The sequence below is a fragment of the Maylandia zebra genome, linkage group LG7, assembly GCF_041146795.1.
Source record: "Maylandia zebra isolate NMK-2024a linkage group LG7, Mzebra_GT3a, whole genome shotgun sequence".
Taxonomy (NCBI): Eukaryota; Metazoa; Chordata; class Actinopteri; order Cichliformes; family Cichlidae; genus Maylandia; species Maylandia zebra.
The window spans coordinates 34,867,977-34,886,459 of record NC_135173.1 but is presented as its reverse complement, the minus strand read 5'-3'; the positions used below and the strand labels follow the sequence as shown (position 1 = coordinate 34,886,459).

The 18,483-nt window shown below is 42.3% G+C and overlaps 2 protein-coding genes across 4 annotated transcripts in view; one reads left to right on the top strand and one right to left on the bottom strand.

Moving 5' to 3' along the window:
• Positions 1–1,241: 1,241 nt before the first annotated feature.
• Positions 1,242–11,969, top strand: c7b (complement component 7b). Its single transcript, XM_012917037.5, has 18 exons — positions 1,242–1,420; positions 1,553–1,605; positions 1,799–1,874; positions 3,403–3,544; positions 3,659–3,803; positions 4,021–4,159; positions 4,491–4,619; positions 4,750–4,993; positions 5,097–5,210; positions 5,315–5,481; positions 6,336–6,564; positions 6,651–6,822; positions 7,084–7,171; positions 7,283–7,415; positions 9,175–9,366; positions 9,572–9,668; positions 9,772–9,953; positions 10,061–11,969. Exons 1-18 carry the CDS (start codon positions 1,355–1,357, stop codon positions 10,234–10,236), a joined length of 2,544 nt encoding a protein of 847 aa, XP_012772491.2. The 5' UTR covers positions 1,242–1,354; the 3' UTR covers positions 10,237–11,969.
• Positions 11,970–12,544: 575 nt separating this feature from the next.
• The window catches only part of c6.2 (complement component 6, duplicate 2), a 31,551-nt gene continuing 25,612 nt past the window's right edge, over positions 12,545–18,483 (bottom strand). For all 3 annotated transcript variants that reach the window (XM_023152184.3, XM_004538494.5, XM_004538493.5), the window contains 11 exons: positions 18,115–18,358; positions 17,323–17,445; positions 17,049–17,215; positions 16,737–16,962; positions 15,901–16,069; positions 15,614–15,725; positions 15,391–15,523; positions 14,956–15,150; positions 13,912–13,999; positions 13,510–13,754; positions 12,545–13,425 (listed from right to left, as the gene is read on the bottom strand). In XM_023152184.3, the coding sequence (XP_023007952.2) occupies positions 13,247–13,425; positions 13,510–13,754; positions 13,912–13,999; positions 14,956–15,150; positions 15,391–15,523; positions 15,614–15,725; positions 15,901–16,069; positions 16,737–16,962; positions 17,049–17,215; positions 17,323–17,445; positions 18,115–18,358 (1,881 nt within the window). In that variant the 3' untranslated portion in view covers positions 12,545–13,246. The remainder of the gene's footprint in view (positions 13,426–13,509; positions 13,755–13,911; positions 14,000–14,955; positions 15,151–15,390; positions 15,524–15,613; positions 15,726–15,900; positions 16,070–16,736; positions 16,963–17,048; positions 17,216–17,322; positions 17,446–18,114; positions 18,359–18,483) is intronic.

Sequence of the window (18,483 nt, the reverse complement as noted above, 5' to 3'; positions counted from 1 at the left end):
TCTTCAAGTGGAGTGTGTCTGCTGTGCAAAATGAGTCTGTGCTGTGTTGTGTGGCCTATAGTGAATATCCTGTTTGTACAAGTGTGAGTGTTCACTTATGTATCATGTGTGTAAAATCCATATATTCATGTTACTTTGGCAAGGTTTAGGGAAAGAAAACATGTTAATCTTTCTAAGACATTTCCGTTTCAGTTTTTATTTGTCATATGCAAGTTAGCACAGGGTCAACATTGCAATGAAATGTATTTGACGAGGAGCAGACAGTCACTCAGCAGTATAGTATGTAAAAAATAGTAAGAGCAAATGCTCTAGCACATTTGATGCTAGAGTTATATTATTATTCAAAATACTAATCACCCGAACGACAACACTTCACAAAAAAAAAAAAGAAAAAAAAAGACATGAGCAAGAATTTATAGTCCTGTGTCCTGAGCATCCATCAAGCACCACTACAGCACAGGCTTGTGATACTGTCACAGTGGTAACCAGTGCCCTCTAGAGGACCAAGTGTGCACACAGGCAGAAACACAATAGAACTACAGCTTCTATTATTATGCTCCATCAGGCTGACAAAAATAGAGGCTACTGTGCTTTTAAACATCATTAGCAAACTTTTACATTTTTTGGGTGTGATCTTTCTTTTCTATTTTTTTAGTTTCACACATAATATCTTCTTGATCTACTGATTTTACACACCAGGTGAAAGATTTTCTGCTTTCTCAATCATGCCTTACACATTATGTTTAGACCACCGAAGGGCAACTTCGTCATTTTAGCACCAATTAATGTAAAAATCCTGGTTAATTCCTAAGACTTGAAATATTTCTTGCAGCTATTTGTTGCATAATGACAGACCACTGCTGGGCTATAATCCAGTCTGCCTGTATAAGTTCTACCTCTGACGGGAGTTTTAAGTACTTGAAATGAAGGCATCTGGACTTATGCCAGTATTTAATACCTGGGACTTTTCTACATGAATTGTGCAACAAAAAAATCGAATGTTCAAATATGAGTCTATGTGACCTTTGGCTAAATCACGCTGACTCAGCTTATGGAAGCCTTATCCAGGATAAACAGCTGTGACGTAGCTGCTGCTTTTCTCCTACAATGAAAAAAGGACAAAAAAACAGCACACCGTTCTTGTTGTTCCCAAGGCAAACAGGATTATCACATATTTTTACTGGAAATAGACACACAGTGACACAAAGTTTGGTGGAGAAATGGAAGCAGTGGAAAAGAACGCCAAGTCTCTGTTCACGGCTTATGAATTGTGGGTGTTTCTTCAGTGTGGGAATTCCTGAACTCTAATGAGTAAAAACCACCAACCCTCCTCCAACTCTCTCCAGCTGGTTATATGAGCCTGAGTGCTATTGTGCTAGTCCAGAGGAGACGGCTGAACTCTGAGGAGCACATCATGAAGGTAAGCACTTATCAAATTTAGATTATATCTAAAAATAATTGGGAGGTATTTTTTTGGCTAATCGAGCATAACTACTATTAAATGAGGAGTTTTTACATTAAATGAACTCTTTCCCTGCATTTTTTTTCACAGCTGAATTTGGCTGCTGCTTTGGCGTTGTCACTTGCCTTCATCTCTCCTGTTTGGTAGGTGCACACATGCAGAAATCTTTGACACTGTTGGCTGTTAAACTTATCTCTGGTACACTGTTTGTCAAAAATCATAGTTTAGATTTTTTTTTTTCATTATCAAAGGTTTTTCTACTATCTGTTCATTTTAAATAATATAATATAACATAACTGTTTTGCAATGAATACACTGTCCCATCCTCATCCCCAGTTGTCAGCAGCCTGTAAACTGCAGATGGGGGCCTTATGGAGACTGGTCTGAGTGTGATGGCTGCACAAGTACAAAGGTACATTGGAACTGCTTCAGCATTCACTTACATGCAGCAGAGACATGTAGCTAAAAGCTTTGCACGTAAATAGAGTGCCTTTTAGCCTGAGGCACTGTAAATTCTAACGAGTAATTGTGTTTCTACTCCTGCTCAAGGACACTTAAGCACAAGGAGTGCCTCGGAATCAACTCTCCAGTCCTAAAACAGCTCTAAACCCATAGACTGTATATAAAAGATGGGATCTCAAATCAACTACTGATTTGAGAAGTCCTGTTGTGAAACCTCAAACTGAACGCCAAACTGCAATTTTGAAATTGGCACTGCATGGAGGGAGAAAAGCTACAGCCCCAGACTTGACTGGGGAAGCTGACAATCACACATGCCAGAAACAGTTATAAACAAAAATGGAGTCAGAAATAAGACGTGTGTAAATGTCGAACAGCAGTTGCTCTTCCGTACTCTGAAGAGTAGCAATTATACAGCACTTATTACTGAAGAGGAGCTTTAAATGGAGTGATAATTTAAAATATTAGTGTCATGTTGTATTAAATAGAGCCTAAAACTAGTTATTGAGATCATACAGAAACTTTTTACAGCCTAGGCCTTTTTCTTCACGTAGATTTCTAGACAACAAAAGATGCCAGAGTCGCCCCCTGCAGGCCTTTAGAAAGATGCAGCTTTATGGCACTTCCACTTTAGCTTTACTTTGAGAACTAGAAGCGAAATCTAATTTTTACACATGCATCTTGCTGTATGGGTAATTTGGCCCTACTTTTTGAATAATATCTTTAGGAACTTAAAAACAAACTTTAGTTTTGGCTTTCCTGCCTGACCCCTAGTTTAAACAAACTGTTACATAATGCAAAAAATGTTTGAGGCATAGGCAAAGATCACCCCACAAGTTTGGTTTTTTTTGTTCTGTCTCTTCTGATCTTCACTTTCTGATCTTCACTTTAAAGCCAATCCTTATAGTATAATGTTTTAAAGATCAGTGTTTTGTCCCGAGATGTGCATTATTTCTGCACAGTTTGTCCCTTTGCTGTGACATAATGAATATAGTGCACACACAAATTGTTTACACAGCAGTCACACATTCAGTGATGCCTGATCCCCCAAGTCCATTACGAAGACTCTGATTTGCACTTTGTGTAATCCTCAGGCCAACAGAAACGAAAGGCCTCAGGACTGTGAGAGGAAACACAGTGAGAGCGCTCCATCTATTCATTACACTTGCATGCCTACAGTTTAGTCAGAGCCACTGCAGTCAAAGGAGAAGTAATGTTTCTATCTTAGCAGAAGCAAGGTCATCACCAAACAGAGCAGGAGTGAGTGACCAAGGATTGGATATTTATGAAGTCAGATACTAGCTAAAAGGAAGAACTGGGGTGGAAGTGGGTTTCAAAGCAGTGTATTGATAAACAACAATTGTAGGCAATTGAGCTTCAATAGTGCATGTGACCATGCCAATAAGCGAGCTTACATAGGGTGCACTAGCAGTATTAGCGTGCAAAAAGACTATTCATGTTTTTAATCACTTTTTTTACAGGTACGAACTCGACACGTGGAAGTGTTTGCCCAGTTTGGCGGTGTGCCGTGCTCAGGAGAGGCCACTCAAACACAAACATGTGTCCCACAGAAAAGATGTCCACTGGAAGCAGGCTGTGGAGACAGGTTTCGCTGCAACTCTGGTAAATTGCAGTGTAAACAAAAATATCGCAAATAATTAAAATTCCTTCCACAGCATTTTTTGGGGGTTTTTTTGCAATCTGTGGATAAACCTCTTTACTGAAACCATCATGCAGGTCAGTGTATCAGCCAGTCTCTAGTGTGTAATGGAGACCAGGACTGTGAGGACGGGCTGGACGAGCGAAACTGCGGCGAAGACAACAGCCTGGCCACGTGTGACCTCGACAAAACACCTCCAAACTCTGACTTCACAGGTCGAGGGTAAGTAGCTACAGCTCCCAACACCAGGAATGTGACTGCAGATCAGAATATGATTTTTGGGAAGGAGAATATTTAACTTATGTGTCTAGAATATAGACTGCATAACCTCAGTGGGTTCTCCTCTAAGTTTTGGACTCAACAATTTGTCTCCATGCTAGCCTTTGAGGCTGCAGTTTGGTGTAAAACTGATGTGTGTGTGTGTGTGTGTGTTGTGCAGGTACGATGTGCTAACAGGGAAACTGAGAGCAGGTGTGATCAACACTCGAAGCTTTGGAGGGCAGTGTAGGAAGGTGTTCAGCGGTGACCATAAAGTCTTGTACAGACTGCCACACAACATCCTCAGATATAACTTTGAGGTGAGTCAAACAGGAACCTGTAGTTTTCATGCAAAATAAAGTTGGTGAGCTGACTCCTATGAATAACCCAGTAAGATAATAAAAGAATGCTCAATTTGACATCAAGTAGTTGCAGGTAAAAGTTCACTCAAAGTGATAAATTTGCTTTGGATGATGGTCTTTTGAGGAAAACTCTGTTTGATTTGTCCAACTGTTGGATAATAAATGTTTGCAGAAAATTGCCTGCAGTTGTTGAGTTGTGAGCTGACTGACAGCCTGAACAACACGGAGCTGATGTGACAAGCTGCCGTCCGATTTTAGAAAATGCTGAACTCTGATGTTTGTGCTGCAGGTGACAGTAGACAATGACGAGAGCGACGAATCCTACGAGAGCTCTTGGTCCTACATGCAGCACATCCAGAGCAACGCCTTTCTGGTGCACGACCGGCGCACGTTTCACAAGGAGGTTACTAACAACAAGGTGTGTATACACAAATACAGTTTATGTCTTTTTTTTAATTCCAATGAGATTAACAAACTGTACCTAGGCTCAGATCAGTCGGCTCTGTCAGCATCTTGCTCAAGTTTTTCCTTCCACATCTGTTGTCCAGGCCTACCGACTTATAATCCTGAAGAATAAAGTGGAGCTGGCCCAGTTTCAAAACTCTGCCCCCCAGTATCTGACTCTGGCCGAAGGCTTCTGGAAGGCCTTGTCCTTGCTGCCCCTCACATATGACTACTCGGCCTACCATCAGGTGCTCCAGAAGTATGGCACACACTACCTTTCCGAGGGCTCACTTGGAGGCGAATACCAAGCCTTGTTGGAGTTAGACCGTCAGGCACTCGCATCTACCAGTAAGAATATTTGGTATTAATGACACCAGGCATTTTAGTCAATTTAAAATAATGCACACACGTTAGAGATAATCTGTTTGATCCTGGCTTGTTTTCTGTAAAGGTACGACAGATATAGATTACCAGAGGTGTTGGAGGAAAGTTAAGCGCCGTTTCTTCAGGAAAAAAGTCAAAACAGTCTGTGAAAAACTGACAAAATCTGTATCAAGCAGCCACGGTGGGTGAAAGGTTTTTATATCAAGACTTTTGAACCATACACAGTGGCCCATAGAGGGTCAAAGAAACCAAATAAATGATTTAACCTCCGCTTACTTTCTACAGGAAGCAGTGTTAACAAGATGCCCATTAAGGTCAATGTGTTCGGAGGAGATATAGGACTCATTGGTGCTCTGAGTGTTCTGGATCTGGAAAACCCAGAAGCTAATGGAGAAGTTTACGATAACTGGGCTTCATCTGTCAAAGACTTCCCTGAAGTCATAAACCAGAAGGTATAACAGTGAAAAGAGTGAAACATCTATTTGCTTTCTTTCTATTGTCTGCTTCATCCTGGTTAAGTGACTCTTTCTCAGGCCCCTCCAGGTGTGGGGGCCTATCTGCCCTCACCATACTCGTGCCTGCTTCATGCCCTCGGGGGCAGGGCTATGGTTCTCCACAGCTTCTAGCAGATAGTTACATGGAGAAACCTTTTGAAAACACAGGTGTGCACGCAGGCGCTCATAGACACACACTATATCTTCCTTGGCTGCTGCCTCAAAGCATACCATGTGCTGTCGGTCTTGCATGCTGCTCAGAAACTCTGTTACTCTACTTATCTAGGTTGTTGCTGTGGTCTCCCTATTGTGTTGTTCTCTTTTTTGCTCGTTTTCTTTTTCTGTTTTCTTCCATCAGGTGATCGAGAGGATTTTTTTAGTGTCTTCTCTCACTGTCCCTCTTCCCCTCTATTTTTCTTTCCCACCTTTCTTGCTTTCTTCCTTTCCATCCCCCATCCATATCTGTCCATTCTGTAATAACTTAAAATATGATAGATAAATAAATAATAACAATAATAAAGATCAATCAAGTGGACCAACAGGATAGGCAAAAAAAATAAAGTGACTCTTTGGTTTGGGCAGAAACTCAAACAGACTCACAGGAAGGGAAAAATTAGAGTTTGGATTCAGTGAAGTGAGACGTGATCTTTTGCAGAGTTGCCTTTATAAATGTTGTTTAGAGTTTAGGCTTGGCTTCTGCAAGCTATGCATTTGCACTTAAGAAGATATAATTTGGTTTCTTTTCATAATAAATAACCTTCCTTGATGAAGGATTATGTGTATTTGTTTTAAATGTGTTGGGTTTTTTTCAGCTGCGCCCTCTGTATGAGCTGGTTAAGGAAGTGCAGTGTGCAGGACTGAAGAAGCTCCACCTGAAAAGGGCCACAGAGGAGTACCTGGCGGAGGAGCATCCCTGTCACTGCCAGCCGTGTCAGAACAACGGTCAGCCACTGCTGACGGGCTCCGAATGTCGCTGTGTCTGCCGCCCGGGAACCTCAGGACGAGCATGCGAGAACGGAGCTGTGATTGGAGAACAACCAGGTAACCAGCCATAAAACCTTGTGCCATCCAAACTCCTTTCCTAACAAGACAGAACTGGAAACTGAAGCTCTCCTGATTTTCTTCAGGGGTGATCCACGGCAGCTGGAGCTGCTGGTCTTCCTGGGGCTCATGCTCTGGAGGCCAAAGGTCAAGAACCCGAAGCTGCAATAACCCCGCCCCCAGCAGAGGTGGTCAACATTGCACGGGACTGCAGGTGGAACAGAAGCCCTGTGATGACCCAGACATCCAATATTTACAGTAAGAATCATTTTATTTAAGTATTAGTCTGGTAAATGTAACTTAATCAATATAATGGAAATAAATAAATGAAATAAAACAGTTTAAAAAGCAAAACCAAAAGTTTTCATTCATTTCAATCTCAAGGTTTTAAAGGTTATTTGCAATGTCCTTAATGATTTGGATCCACAAGTTGTGATTTTGATATTGCAAACTAATCCACTCCAGTGACATTCATTTAGGAGTATCAGAGTCATCTAACTGCAAACTGTTTGCATTCAGGATGATGGAGCCCCAGTGCTTCAGTCTTTCTGTAACTCCACCAAAAACCTGTGGGCCTCCTCCAAACCTCAGGAATGGATTTGTTCAGGTGAGGCTAAGCAGCTGTTGAGGCTACTGAACCTCTGGTGTTTGGGACTGAGAATCTTCTTTAAGTCCATCAGGCTGAGGATGATTGAGCTTTCCTGTCATTTTTTTCTAGAATCCCAGAGATTTTTACCTGGTTGGAAACACGGTGGAGTACTCCTGCGTGGACTGGTATTACCTCAGTGGAAATGCAGTAGCAACATGTGCTGAAAACCAGAAGTGGACTACAGGACCGAGGGTTTGTAAAAGTACGTTTTGTGATTTATTTATTTTTTTGTGTGTGTGTATAATTTTTTCTTTTGCTATCAGGTTATCCCAGAAACTGCTGTGTGAATATAGCCACTGGCTAAGAAGCCAGGACTCAGGGGTCTGGAGTCATGGAGTAATTTTTTTGTGTGCCATGTGGTGTTTTATGAGTGCTTTGGTCCAGAGAGAATTCTTCAGTATGTATGAACGGATTCCTTCACATGAGCAGAGGTGGCAAAAACGTAAAGTGACAACTCTATTTAAGTACAGCAACAATGTATTTGTACTTCATTACTTGACACCTTTGCACATGAGCATTTTGTGCTCCTGTTCAGAGATTTCTGGAGCTTTGAGGCTTCTTTTTGCAGTCATCTTAAATTTATTTCAATAGTCACAATTAGGCAGGTTGCATTAGGTTTGTGCAGCAAAAGAGGGAACTGGATGGCTACAGCCAGCTTTGTTACTTACTGAGGTAATGCAGAGGTGATTTCCAAGTCAAAACTTTGCCTTATCTGTTGGTTGAGACACCACGATATTTTCTTCGGATAAAAATTTCCTGCTGTCTGATTAGATGATAAAAGAGTCAGAAATTATTGGTGTTGTGCGTGGTTCAAAGGGGCCTGGGTCCACTCACTTCAACAACTTGTCCATCCTGACTGTGAGAATTGTTTTCTTAGGTGTTTTTGTCAGTTATCAAAACAAATATACGACCAGATGTGTTTTCTTTTCTAAAAGACAGTCAGCAGATCTGTCCTATTGCAGCAGCCCATTTCACGCTGACCCATATCTGTGAAATCTGAGCAGCTCGTCCTGAATCAAATGTTGCTCAGAAGAGATTGAAGAAACTTTCCTTACATTTTGTTGTTTTCTATTCTGCTGTGGGTGCCGTGTTTTTTGACACGGGGATCATGTACACCTGAAGCCTCAGATTGGGAGTAAGGGCGTTCAAAGTGAGGATGAAGTCACTTAATGCAGTTACTTCCACTGAAAGTAAAAAACCTACAGAACATAACATAAGACAGGTTGAGGTGGTTTCTGTTGAGAAAAGTTGTAGCTCACCCAAGTCTCTTTCTTTTTCTCACTCTCTCATCTGTAATGAGGGTAATCATTCAAATAAGACTTTGATAATTGAATTACATTTTGGATATTGCTGTCAACATTAATGAACAGTCTGAAGCCTGCATTGTTTTGTAATGCCAGCAGAGGGCGACTCCTCCGGTTGCAAAAAGAAACGTTTTTTTAATGACTGCATGGACTCAGTTGCTATTTTCAGGTCTTACTGAATAAAAGTTGAAGTTAATTTTGTAAATGATCATCATTTCTAGGGCCCCTAAAGGAGGATAATCCAGGTCATGAGAGTGCTTGTTAGCATATGAACAGTCTAACAGTCAGAGATGCTCCTCAACCATGGTTGGATGCTTCATAGCAGAACTTCAACGGGTGATGTCTTTGGTGGCGATGCCCATCTTTTTTGTACAGTTTGTGGGAACCAGCAGGTTTCGCCTCATTTCTACCACCTCCCCCTTGCTGCTTTATAACCACTTGAATTTTGGACATAGCAACCTGCTGAACAGGGCACACAGCATGATCATAAACCCTACACAGCCTTGTAAGATGGAGTAAAATTAAGTCCCAGAACTGAGTAAAACCTTAAAGATCTCCATGTTTTAAGTTTTTCCATTGTTAGTAACTGTATTGGAAGTTCAGTTTTGTTGTAATTCTCACTCCCTGATGCTCAAAAGCTTTGTCCTCCTGTTCCAGGTTCCACATGTGGGATTCCCTCACTCAACAATTTAGTTGTAGCCACACCAACCAAACAAGCCTATGAGATTGGAGACAGTGTGTCCCTGTCCTGCCCCGAGGGCTCGGTGATTGACAGAGAGGTGTCGGAGATCATCTGCACTCCCAGTCTGCAGTGGTCTCCTTCTCCTGCTGTTGCTCATTGTACAGCAGGTAAAATGCATTTCATCTTGCTCTTCTTTTTTTGCTCTCTAAGGGTGACTTCTGTCTCTCTAGCTGTTATATGTTCAGTATTTTCTTCTCAATAACTTTTTCTGGCTGCATTTTGGTGGTGGGCTGGTAAGGTGCAGTCAATTTTTGTCACGTTATATCTGCTTTAATATATGGTTGAATCCTGCTTTTTGTATGCTTTCCTCAGCCCCCACAGCTCCCTCTCCTCCTTCTGGCCTAACATGTAAACTATGGGAGACTCTGGGAAAGAACGAGTGTGTCTGTAAAATGCCGAATCAGTGCACGTAAGCTGATGTCCATTTCTGTATTTAGCACATTGGAAATGCTCCATCTATTTATAAAACCTAATTCAAATTCTCTCCGTTTCTGTGTATTATCTTCTTTTAGGACTTCTCTGCAGCTGTGTGCCACACTTCGTGCAAACCATAATATGGTGCTAGATGTCTGTAAGCTCGGAGCTCTGCGGTGTATGGGCCGGAACTTCGTGTTAACCAGTGACAGCGACTGCCGGTGGCCAGAGAAGAAGTTTACATCCTGCGAGGATTGCCAGCCGGGGACAATCTGTCAAGGTGTCTTTATAGAAGACTTTTTCTTTTCTTTTCTCACAATAAAAGCCAAAAACAGGATGTATATGTGACAGGATGCTGTATAAAACCATTGTGCTTTTTAACTGCAGAAGCAGAGAGGAAATGCGTGTGCAGGAATGCATCAGAATGCCCCAAAGACTCTACTCCACTCTGCGTTAGCTCCGGTGACGGCAGCACTCACGTGACCACGACTGAATGTGAGGCGGGGGCCAGGCGATGTGCTGGAGAGCAGGTCAATGTGATCAGTATTGATCCCTGCCAATAATAAAGATGCTGGTTTTGGCTTTTTCTCTCTGAAAATTTTGACATTGTACATACAGTGGGGCAAAAAAGTATTTAGTCAGCCACCGATTGTGCAAGTTCCCCCACTTAAAATGATGACAGAGGTCAGTAATTTGCACCAGAGGTACACTTCAACTGTGAGAGACAGAATGTGAAAAAAAAAAATCCATGAATCCACATGGTAGGATTTGTAAAGAATTTATTCGTAAATCAGGGTGGAAAATAAGTATTTGGTCAATAACAAAAATACAACTCAATACTTTGTAACATAACCTTTGTTGGCAATAACAGAGGTCAAACGTTTACTATAGGTCTTTACCAGGTTTGCACACACAGTAGCTGGTATTTTGGCCCATTCCTCCATGCAGATCTTCTCGAGAGCAGTGATGTTTTGGGGCTGTCGCCGAGCAACACGGACTTTCAACTCCCGCCACAGATTTTCTATGGGGTTGAGGTCTGGAGACTGGCTAGGCTACTCCAGGACTTTCAAATGCTTCTTACAGAGCCACTCCTTTGTTGCCCGGGCGGTGTGTTTTGGATCATTGTCATGTTGGAAGACCCAGCCTCGTTTCATTTTCAAAGTTCTCACTGATGGAAGGAGGTTTTGGCTCAAAATCTCACGATACATGGCCCCATTCATTCTGTCCTTAACACGGATCAGTCGTCCTGTCCCCTTGGCAGAAAAACAGCCCCATAGCATGATGTTTCCACCCCCATGCTTCACAGTAGGTATGGTGTTCTTGGGATGCAACTCAGTATTCTTCTTCCTCCAAACACGACGAGTTGAGTTTATACCAAAAAGTTCTACTTTGGTTTCATCTGACCACATGACATTCTCCCAATCCTCTGCTGTATCATCCATGTGCTCTCTGGCAAACTTCAGACGGGCCTGGACATGCACTGGCTTCAGCAGCGGAACACGTCTGGCACTGCGGGATTTGATTCCCTGCCGTTGTAGTGTGTTACTGATGGTGACCTTTGTTACTTTGGTCCCAGCTCTCTGCAGGTCATTCACCAGGTCCCCCCGTGTGGTTCTGGGATCTTTGCTCACCGTTCTCATGATCATTTTGACCCCACGGGATGAGATCTTGCGTGGAGCCCCAGATCGAGGGAGATTATCAGTGGTCTTGTATGTCTTCCATTTTCTGATGATTGCTCCCACAGTTGATTCTTTCACACCAAGCTGCTTGCCTATTGTAGATTCACTCTTCCCAGTCTGGTGCAGGTCTACAATACTTTTCCTGGTGTCCTTTGAAAGCTCTTTGGTCTTGGCCATGGCGGAGTTTGGAGTCTGACTGTTTGAGGCTGTGGACAGGTGTCTTTTATACAGATGATGAGTTCAAACAGGTGCCATTCATACAGGTAACGAGTGGGGGACAGAAAAGCTTCTTACAGAAGACGTTACAGGTCTGTGAGAGCCAGAGATTTTCCTTGTTTGAGGTGACCAAATACTTATTTTCCACCCTGATTTACGAATAAATTCTTTACAAATCCTACCATGTGAATTCATGGATTTTTTTTTCACATTCTGTCTCTCACAGTTGAAGTGTACCTCTGGTGCAAATTACTGACCTCTGTCATCATTTTAAGTGGGGGAACTTGCACAATCGGTGGCTGACTAAATACTTTTTTGCCCCACTGTACACACAAATGTTTTAATCTAATTGCTTGTTTTAGTTACATACGGAAAGTTAATAAAACGTTTTTGTTACTGTATCATACAATCTAAGGACTTATTTTTGCTGTTGGTGGAGCCATTACACATAATTCTGACCCAGCCATCCAAATGTCTCAGCAGAAATCAAGACTCATAAGATCAGGCTGTGTTTTTTCTTTTATTGTCTAATTTTGGTGGAACTGTAGCCTCAGTTTCCTGTTCTTACCTGACAGGAGTGGTACCTGGTGTGGTCTTCTGCTGCTCATTCAAGGCTGGACATGTTGTGCATGCAGACATCGTCTTGTGCATACATTCGTTGCAGTGAACAGTTATTTGAGTTATTGTTACTACCTCTCAGTTCAAAATAGTCTGGCCATTCTCCTCTGATCTCTGACATCATCAAGTCATTTTTTAAATTTATTTAACTATTTTCTATTTTTTTTTATTATTCTCTATAAATCCTTGCATGTCACTTAATTCGGCATCTTTACTGATTTTGAGAGTTATTCTGATACCTCAGCATGTCAAACTGCCTAAGTGCATGGAGTTGCTGCCATTTGATATAGTCACATTAATTTGCAGTGTAAAAAAGGCAAGGGATGAGAAAGTAGTGCAGGAGAAAATGAAAACAAAGTTACAATTTTATGTTTTTATTTTTGCACGTGAAGCACATTTAGCAAGGATAAAAATACCTGGAATTAGATTTGACTGACAGACTGCTGCTGCTTTCTTCCTCCTTCACACATAAGTCAGATTTTTTTAAACTGCTTCATTCATTATAGAGTATCACTAAAGTGAGGCTATTGATATTCATAGGCTAATGAGAGGCATGCAACTCAGAGGCCATTACAGCGACTCAGAACAAAGTAAAGGTGAGCTCAGCGAAGCTCGCCGTGGTTTTTCACTCTAACCTGCAATTCAGCCTAGTCTATTGCTCCCCTTTGGGAGAGGTTGTTAACTTTCCCCCAAATTTTGTGCTCACAGGCATGTTCACTCAATGTGTAAACTGAAGAAGCAGATATTTTTCAACCAGGAAGTTATGATGATGCAAGTCTTAAAAGCACCTCTTAACCTCATAAACATTTCCTGGAAATGGAGTTTCATTTTTTACTTTTACCAGATATAAAAGTTGTAACTGTATAATATTTCTTTCTTTTTTGAAAATCATTTTTTTATGTCAAAGTTCACACCATGTTGTTGTTTATTATGTCTTTAAATTGATGTTTGTGGTGCTCAACGAGGTCTAAAACTATATGTGCTGAATGCAGTTTTAAACACAACATTCAGTGTTAGGTGCTGCTGAGTATAATGCAGCAGAAAAGCTTTAAAAGCGTCATCACGACTCACATTGGCCTTCATTGAGAATTTCAAACTCGTACTTTGAGCATTTAAGCGCGGCCATAGAGCAAAGGTCCATGCTGCGAGTCCTCTGGAGCCGGGTCAGCTTTATGCAGAACGTGTGCTGTTTCACTCTGGGGCACTCCCGAGCAGCTCTGCACTCACATTTCTTAAACACTGCGGGACAGACGTGAGTTAATATTAGGTCAGTTATTTGTGCTTCATACTGTTAGGCTAAAGGTTTTGTGAGGTGAAACTCACCAGAGCAGATCTCCCACTCATAGCAAGTGTCAAGTTCACAAGGCTCCTGAACAGAGCTCTTAGAGGACATGTTGGCCCTAAACATGGCCCACTCCAATTTGTCCAAAGTGCCTGCGTCGCACGCAGCTTTGCTGACGAAGAACAGCGGGTCACCGTGGCAACGACCAGCTTGGAAGGAGCAGAGCGACATTGACACTGTGACGCCGAGGTCTATGTTCAGGATGCAGAGATTCTCCGGCTGTGAACTACACACACACACACACACACACACACACACACACACACACACAGGGCTGTCAATCACATTTCAAACATTCAAAGAGGATTGTTGTAAAAGTAAAAGTGCATACATTATATGGAAAAATCCATTCAAATGTGACCAGTTCATTCGTAAATACTTACAGGCAGCTCTCCCGTGGGACACAGACACAGCGAGAGTTTCGCAGTACCTGTCCTGGACCACACTGAACATCAGGAACAAATGGTTCCTCTACACACAGCACATACAGAAACAGCATAAACTAAGTATTGTCCACAGAAACTATGTCAGCAGGTTAATGGATATGATCATTTATAGCAGATTAAACTACTCAGAAGTAAAAACAAAAAAGATCAAGGTGTAAAAATTTTGATGTAAATATGCCAAATTTTTAACAAAACTGCTCATTTACACATGTGGTTCTCATTTGAAATCTGAGATAAAAAGTTTTGAGAACAGGTCCACAAAAATCCAAAATCTTTAAATTTAGCCAATTTGTTGTTCACGGTTCTCCTCTGGGAAACGACCAGATGTCCACCAGCGCTGCGGCGGTTTGTAGATAATTGCCTGGAATTCCTTCAATGTTTTCAACGAGCCTCCATACATCGATAAATAAAGGATAGCTAAATAAAATTCACTTTGCCAAAAACTCATTACAACTTCTACCTTGTGTTTGGCATGTTCTTTCTGGCTCAAAATGTCTTGATATAATTCATGAGAGATATGTTTGACAATCAGATTTTGACAAATACCGAAAATCAGTTTTTGGCTCAATCTTCTGACCATTTGGGAATGTCCTGCCAAAGTTTCCAATCTATCTGACTGGGTGGCTTTGGAAAATGTAAAAACTGCAAAGGAGGTTTTTCACTGTGGGTGCACAAAACTGAGCAGCTGATCTTGAATGGAACCTCTGCCAAACTTCAAATCAGATACGATTTTTTACTTTTAAAGGCCGCTTACTGGAACTTGTTTTGTTTTTTAATGAAATCTTGTCAAATAGCTAAAGCTTCAGAACTGTGTATGTCATTTTATTCATTAAAACCATCACCACCTGCTCTCACTGACCGGTGAGTATCTCCAACCAATCAGAGGTTTATCTAATGAATAATACACATGAATGAAAAGTGCAGGTCAGAAATCAGAATTTGACCAGTAGGGTCCCCGTTTTCTCCAGCAGTGTAGTGTACCATTAGTGCAGCGCAGTTCAGCAGGTATTGGGGGCTCCCAGGTGAGACTGTCACCACACTTGTAGAAACCTCGCGGCAGCGGCTGCAGTCCCGCCTCATTGCAGTTCAAACGCACCACTTCACCCACTCTGTACTCGTCTTTGCTGGGAGACAGACTTGTGTCATCAGGGATGTCAGGGGGAAGGCAAATCTTCCCTAAAGGTTACAGGATCACATAGACGTCAGGCGCAGCTAATCTTTGGTAAATGATAAATGGCCTGTATTTGTATAGCGCTGTACTAGTCCCTAATTACCCCAAAGCGCTTTACACATCCATTCACACACACATTCACACACACAATCCTTAAGCAGTTTGTCATTTTTTTGTGCGTTAAGGACTATTGTAGCAAACCACTAAGATAACTGTGGACTGGTTTAATGGGAAAACAGACTTACTGATGCATCTCCCACTTATTTGACTCCAGCTTCCATCAGGAAGGCAGTTGATGTACTGAAAACCGTCGAGATCAAACCCAGTGACACACTCAAACTCCTCGTCCTCACCAAAGGTATAATACTGCTTCGCTTTCTGTCACAAAATAATGTAATGCAGATATGAGCGTCTATATAAAGCACATGTCATAATCTGACGCATTTCAGCTTGTGTGTCTGGTTTTACGCGGAGGAAGCTGTTCTCAGGGCTCTTTGGCCGCAGACATCCCTGCACACCAGGTGGCAGCTCGTCCCTCCAGCCTATCGTGAAGTCGTCATCATTGTCACAGGTCTCCTGTCTGAACGAGAGACACAAATCAGATCGTCCAGTAATTCTGAATAGTCAAAATAAACAATCAGCTGTTGTACAGGAGCAGCAGTGTATCCTCATGTCCATGTGTCAGGGTAAAAGCAGCGAAGATATAAGGTTGACAGAACTTTTCCTTATACTGAAATATAAAATAAAAACAGTACTTTGTGAAGATGGAGATGTGACAGGCCTCCTCCTGTCTGTCTGGGCCACTGCAGGGCTGTCCTCCTTTGAGAGGGGCGGGGTTATTGCACCGCCTCGTCCGATGTCTCTTCATGGAGGCTCCACAGCTGCTCCACGACCCCCAGCAGCTCCACAAACCATCCACCGCCTCTGTGGATGTAGCAAAGCAGATAATGTTTCCAGTGTGAATGTTAGTAAAACCTGATTAGAATCTGTGTTTCATCTTAACTGTGTTTGCTTCAAGGTTTTGAGACTCGCTAGCAGTTCCTGAAGTATTATTCAAAGTTCAAAATAAGAAGTTGATCCTAAGAAAATGAGGGGCATATTAGAATAGATATTCTAGATTTAATCAAATAAAAATAATGTGACTGACTAGCAGAACTCGGTCTACAAATAAAAACCAGAAACAACAAAAAATCCTCATTTTCAGCTCCGTCACTGATCAGGATCTTTTCATGTTGGACTGCCGGTCAAACAGTGCTTTTCTAGTCTCACTGACCTCTCGAAGCGCTTTAGCCTACAAGCTTCATTTCGCCATACATCAGGACAGAGCCAGACTGCAACGGACAATCAAGTCTGCAGATCTTCCCAAATTGTTTAAACTGCTGCCTTTAGGCAAACGCTACAGAGCACTGTTTATCAAGACCAGCCGCCACAGAGGCAGTTTCTTCCCCCAGGCTTTCACTTTAATGAACACTGTGAAATAACCCACTGTTATATCAATGCTATTTCACTAAGGACACTTTAAATTCAAAGTATTTCCACATCACACAGCAACAGTGTTTTTATAACTAGACCTGGTGAGCACCAGATATACCTGAAGTGTAATCAGGAGCCCGTATTTCACAGTTGGCTCCATAGGTGCCAGTCTGGCAAACGCACTTGCACTCTGTGCCGGACAGAACAGGCCTGGCGTTGTTGGGACAGGGAGCGCACTTGCAGGGATCAAACTCCTGCATGTACTGCTGCAGGGCCTTCCTCAGGTGCCTCCTCTTTGTGGAAGCGCAAGGAATTCCATGAACCAGATCTATGAGAGGAAGCAGCTGGACACGCCGACTCAGATGTAAGTGCAAGATTTTTTGTAGATGGTTATTTCTGTGATGCTTGAGGAAAGAATACTACAGTTAACCTTGTAATCGACGACAGCAGGGTTTTCGAGGACAGACTTTGCCCAGTTCTTGAAGGATATTTTATCCGGAGTGGCGCCCTGCCTCTCCCAGGCCAGAGCTGCTGCCTCTCTAGCTCGACCTCCTTTCACCATGGAGAAAGACCTCTCCGATGCCTGAACATATGAGCCTGGACAAAAGAAATGTGCAGGGAAAGAGTGAAGAAGATAACACGGTAGAAACTAAATCAATGCTCTCTATTGAGGCAGTGAGGCAGAAATATAGTATTATTGTTACCTTCATATTTCTGAGTCATCCGGTTGTTAGAGCATCGGTTTTCACGCCTGTGTTCTGTGTAGAGGATGATAGTCCAGGTGGTCTCTCGGCCCAGGCAGTCTATCGCGCTCTCCTCAGTTACACCTACAGAGAGAAAAAGAGCAAGAAATGCAGAAATGCAGGAAATCAAAACAAGCTGTTGTGTGTTTTATGTTGTAGACAACAACGTGTTGTTTCTGAGGAGTGAACAGGTCAAAGCGTATTTCTCCCATTCCCCTATATGTTGAGAATATAAAGAAAAAGGTCAGGATGAAAGCGAGGTAAAACTGGAGGAATGGTTACTCAGCCTCGTTTAACCAGATGTACAAAAAAAAATTAGACTTGCTCGAAAATATTTGTGGTGTTCTCTGGCAAATGCCAGTCAAGAGGCACGGTGCTGGGCTGTGAGCACAGGAGCCACCGAAGGATGTTTCTGACAGACTGGTCAGAAAAATTCACAAATAACCACGTGGAAGTCATTGTGTCAAACTCTGGCTGTGTGACATGTCATGTCTCATTGTTGCTCCTCTAGTGCACTTGCTGTTAATTTCATTTGCACTGAAGCCGGTGAAATGCCCTCACAGTGCTTTATGCTTTCTAATTGGACAGATCTGATATCCCTGAAGCTTAACTGACTTTGTGTTGTACTGTGGTATTTGAGTGTTTCCTTCATTTTTTTTCTTTCCAGTTTTTAGTGTTTAATTAATTTTTCAGTTTACTGTATGTGCCCAGTGCTGCATTTTCCATTTTTTCCACCAGGCTGTGCTGTTGTACCTGAACTCTTGAGCTCCTCTCTGCTGTACTGGTACAGCAGATCATAGTGGCCTCCCAATGTCCCTGAGCTGTAGTAGTGTGTCCCGAAGCGCTGAAAGATTTCCCTGTAGAGTGCGTAGTTGTAGTCGAGAGGAAGGGCGTGGAGGAACTGTAAGAAGGGCTGTGACAGGACGAGGTCCCCCGGGTCCCGAATCTTGAATGTTGACACAGGAAGGACTTGGTTCACTCTGATAAACTTGGAGTCCTACAGAAGAACATCCAAGAAATAAATAAGAAGATCATAAGGGGAAAAATACAGATAAAAAAGAAATATGTGTTCCTGCACACATGTTGACCTATTTATCTTTGTGGGGACTGTGTTTCAGATCC

Bases quoted from the DNA above. Each gene is read 5' to 3' on its own strand.
- c7b (XM_012917037.5), top strand. From the start codon at position 1,355: ATGAGCCTGAGTGCTATTGTGCTAGTCCAGAGGAGACGGCTGAACTCT. The intron at 4,620-4,749 runs GTGTGTATACAC...TCTGTTGTCCAG, and splicing joins AGGAGGTTACTAACAACAAG to GCCTACCGACTTATAATCCT. The intron at 6,823-7,083 runs GTAAGAATCATT...GTTTGCATTCAG, and splicing joins CCAGACATCCAATATTTACA to GATGATGGAGCCCCAGTGCT.